The sequence below is a fragment of the Leptopilina boulardi genome, unplaced genomic scaffold (assembly GCF_019393585.1).
Source record: "Leptopilina boulardi isolate dan_hultmark-lab unplaced genomic scaffold, ZJU_Lbou_2.1 LbouV2_280, whole genome shotgun sequence".
NCBI classification, from domain to species: domain Eukaryota; kingdom Metazoa; phylum Arthropoda; class Insecta; order Hymenoptera; family Figitidae; genus Leptopilina; species Leptopilina boulardi.
In genome coordinates this window covers 1,271,935-1,275,897 of record NW_026137841.1, presented here as the reverse complement: position 1 = coordinate 1,275,897, position 3,963 = coordinate 1,271,935, and the positions used below count along the sequence as shown (strand labels likewise).

At 41.6% G+C, this 3,963-nt stretch overlaps 2 protein-coding genes across 2 annotated transcripts; both read left to right on the top strand.

The window, feature by feature from the left end:
• The first annotated feature begins 821 nt into the window (after positions 1 to 821).
• LOC127282110 (uncharacterized) lies at positions 822 to 2,387 on the top strand. Its single transcript, XM_051306194.1, has one exon. The coding sequence runs from the start codon at positions 822 to 824 to the stop codon at positions 2,385 to 2,387; it is 1,566 nt and encodes a 521-aa protein (XP_051162151.1).
• A 22-nt stretch (positions 2,388 to 2,409) lies between these two features.
• On the top strand, positions 2,410 to 3,423 carry LOC127282109 (uncharacterized). The gene has a single exon (XM_051306193.1). The coding sequence runs from the start codon at positions 2,410 to 2,412 to the stop codon at positions 3,421 to 3,423; it is 1,014 nt and encodes a 337-aa protein (XP_051162150.1).
• Positions 3,424 to 3,963: the final 540 nt, after the last annotated feature.

Sequence of the window (3,963 nt, the reverse complement as noted above, 5' to 3'; positions counted from 1 at the left end):
AGTTTAAGAAGATTCACGAGGATCAATTAATGGAAAAAGAGGATAAGTTTCAATATCTTATTCAAGCGATGACCCCAAATTCGCGAGCTAGTGAGTTAGTGAATAGTTTTCCTTCAACACGTGAAAACTATGATAAGGTGATTACAAGTTTGACGAACCGGTTCGGTAGGGAGGAGTTGTTGGTAGAAGTGTATGTGCGTGAGCTTTTGGAACTTGTGTTGAGCAACGCGTTAAAACCCAACGGAAAACCCCCCCTTTCAAGAACGTACGACAAGTTGGAATCCCACCTTCGAGCTCTTGAATCTCTTGGTGTTACATCAGACAAGTGCGCAACTATATTATTTCCATTGGTTGAGTCATCGTTGTCCGAAGAAATTTTACGTGGCTGGCAGAAATATGGCAACAACGCAAGAGCCGACGATTCTAAGGACAGACTGGCAAAATTGATGGACTTCATACGTGAGGAGGTGGAAAATGAACAAAGAATTACTATTGCGATGGGAGGTTTCGGAGCATCAGCTGATCGGGAAAAGTTCAAGGAAGACAAGCGGAAGAGAAAAAATAAAAGTGACTTTGAAGGTGATATACCAACAGCTGCAGGACTTCTCGTAGCACCGGATAATGCATTAAAGTGTATTTTTTGCAATGATAGTCACGAAAGTCATCTGTGTCAAATGGCTCGAGATATGTCTCTAGAAGAGCGTCAAAAGTGTGCCAAAGGGAAAAACGCGTGCTTTAAATGTCTAAAGAAAGGCCATAGTTTTTTAAAGTGATGGTACAAGGACAAGTGCGCGTGGTGTGGTAAGAAACACGTTTTGGTTATGTGCCGCAACGTCCCCGGTAGTACGAAAACGGTTGATATCACGAGTAAAAAATTTGACAATAGTGTACAAGAAGTCAATGTGTCTGCGAGTTTGACAAATCCACAAGTGTTCTTGCAAACTTTGCGCATAAGATTGCGCAATGGTGAGAAAGAAGCTATAGTGAGAGCAGTGTTCGATTCGTGTTCCCACAGGTCATACATGCGGGAGACGACTGCAAAGATGATGGGTTATAGATCGATTGAACAACAAAAACTAGTGCATCAACTTTTTGGTGGAGTACGGACCAAACCTGTCATTCATCAAGGATACAGGATTTTCGTTGGTGATCTAAATAATAAATTTGAGTTTAATTTTGTTGTTTTGTCGAAAGACAATATCGTCGAAAATATTCCCAGTGTCAACGAGGGGCCATGGATCCAAGAATTAAAAGAAAAGAACATTGTATTGTCTGATGTTGGACCAACGAGTGAGCCTATTTCTGTTCTCATTGGAGCTGACGTTTTGGGAAAATTGCAGACTGAAGGGGTACTCAACCTTCGAAGCGGAACAACGGCGATAGTGACGAAACTAGGATGGACGATGATTGGGAAGCAGTTATCGGACGAGGAAGACAGAGTCGATGCAGCATTGCTCGTAACTACGTTGTTTATTCAATCAGCTGATGTGACCGATCTATGGAGTCTGGACGTGTTGGGAATTGCGGATCCAGTCGAAACCATTTCAAAAGAGGAACAAGATGCCAAGGTCAAAGAAGAATTTCGGCGTTCAGTCAATATAAACGACGAAAAAAGATATCAAGTGAATTTACCTTGGAAAGAAAATCATCCCTCTTTACCGTGTAATCGAATGCTTGCTGAAAAAAGACTAGAGATTACTATTCAAAAGTTAATTCAAAAAAATATTCTGGTGGAATATGGTCAAATATTTCAAGAATGGATGCAAGAAGGTATTATAGAAAAGGTTCCTGACAATGAAATTAATAATTTTGGACATTACTTACCGCACAGACCTATAGTTAAAGAAAGAAGCACGACAAAAATAAGACCCGTGTTTGACGCGTCTGCTAGAGCAAGGGATAAACCATCATTAAATCAGTGCTTAGAAACGGGATCGAATCTTATCGAACTGATACCGAAATTGTTGATGAGGTTCAGGAAAAAAGAGATTGGAATAATCGCAGATGTGAAGAAAGCTTTCCTACAAATAAGTGTTCGTCCGGAAGATCGGGATTTTCTTCGTTTTTTGTGGTGTGATCCAAGTGATACGACGAAATTACAAGTTTATAGACATTCAAGAGTTGTTTTCGGAGTGTCAAGGAGTCCTTTTTTGCTGGGTGCCGTGATAGAAATCCACCTAGAAGAATCTTCAAAAAGGGAACACGACAAGGAAAAAAAGCAGATTATCGAGGAATTAGCATGTTCACTTTATGTGGATAATTGTGTCGCTAGTGTACATACCTTGAGAGACAAGTGTTTATTCCAGGAAGTGGCCACCGAAGTGATGGCAGAAGCTAAGTTTGAGTTGAAAGGGTGGGAGTACAGTGGGGGAATCCGAGAAAAGTAGGGAAACAGCTGTGCTTGGATTAATGTGGGACAAGGTCGAGGATACGTTAAGATTGAATCATGTGACCTTCGAAGAGACTCTACCCCCCCAAATAACCAAACGTGTGATTTTGTCGATGAGTCACAAAGTGTTTGATCCGATAGGATTTTCCGCCCCTGTTTTATTGCGTCCAAAATTGTTAATGCAAGAAATTTGTGTAAGGCAACTTGATTGGGACGAGAATGTTGACTCTGCGATGGAAAAATCTTTTAAGGAATGGTACCAAGATTTGCAACTTCTAAAGACCTTGAAAATTCAACGAAGAATGTTGGGAAACCCAAAGGGAGAAGATTCTCTAACTTACCATGTTTTTGTTGACGCAAGTCAATCGGCTTACGCAGCAGCGATATTTGTGCGAACGGAGACCATCAACGGAGTGGAAGTGCATATGGTGGAGGCAAAGGCTAGAGTAGCTCCTACCAAAAAACCTACAATCCCCCGGATGGAATTACTGGCTGCCACGATGGGCGTTCGTCTAATGGAATTTATATCGTCTGTGTTAAAAATCGAAAAAACAAAGGTGCATTATTGGAGTGACTCGTCTACAGTGTTGACGTGGATAAAGTGCGGGAATCAGTGGGCCACCTTCGTGTATAATCGAGTTCAGGAGATACGACAAAAGAGTGATATTCAACAGTGGAGACATGTGCCCGGAGAAAAGAATCCTGCAGATCTCCCTTCCCGAGGTTGTACAGTCGAACAGCTTATCGCGTCAAAATGGTGGGAGGGTCCCTGTTGGCTCAAGTGTTCACCCGATCAGTGGCCCAATTCAGTGTATTCTACCGATGAAAATTCGATTAATAAAGAATTGAAAAAATGTGCTATAGGCAAAAAATTCGTGAGTGATTCAGGTCACGACCACAGCTGTTTGTCAAGAAAGAGAAGAACATGTCAACTGGTATACGGAATACTTCTCATCTTACTCCAAGATCATTCGAATGGTGAGTTGGATGCTGAGGTTTATCAAAAACTCAAGAAAACAAGCTTCTTCCCGTAATTTTGGAGAATTGACGAGTCAAGAAATATCAGCTGGAGAAATCTGTCTTTTGAAGGTCGTTCAGGGAGAAATGTTCAAGGGTGAGTCGGACGAAAAAATTACAAGTTTGAATCCTTTCATAGATGCGTCCGGTGTTATTCGATCCAAATCATTAATCTCAAATCGACAGGACAAGGAAGACTTCAAATGTCCAGTGATTCTGGATCAAGGTCATCCATTGGTCATCAGGTTAATCGAGTTTCATCACGGATCATTAAGTCATGCCGGATTGCAGATCACTTTGAACAATCTTCGAGAGCGTTTTTGGATCCTAAAAGGGAGAAGAGCAGTCCGTTCGGTGAATGGAAGGTGTGTGATCTGTAAGAGATATCAAGCAAAAAGAGTAGAATCATCGCAAGCGGTGCTTCCAGTGGATAGGGCGAAGGATGCCAGAGTCTTTGAGGTGGTTGGAGTTGATTATGCCGGTCCAGTTTATTTGAGAGATGGGAAAAAGGCATGGATCGCTTTATTTACCTGTGCAATTTACCGTGCATTACACTT

Excerpts from the sequence above, each read along its gene's own strand:
- LOC127282110 (XM_051306194.1), top strand. The coding sequence starts at position 822 with ATGTGCCGCAACGTCCCCGGTAGTACGAAAACGGTTGATATCACGAGT.
- LOC127282109 (XM_051306193.1), top strand. The coding sequence starts at position 2,410 with ATGTGGGACAAGGTCGAGGATACGTTAAGATTGAATCATGTGACCTTC.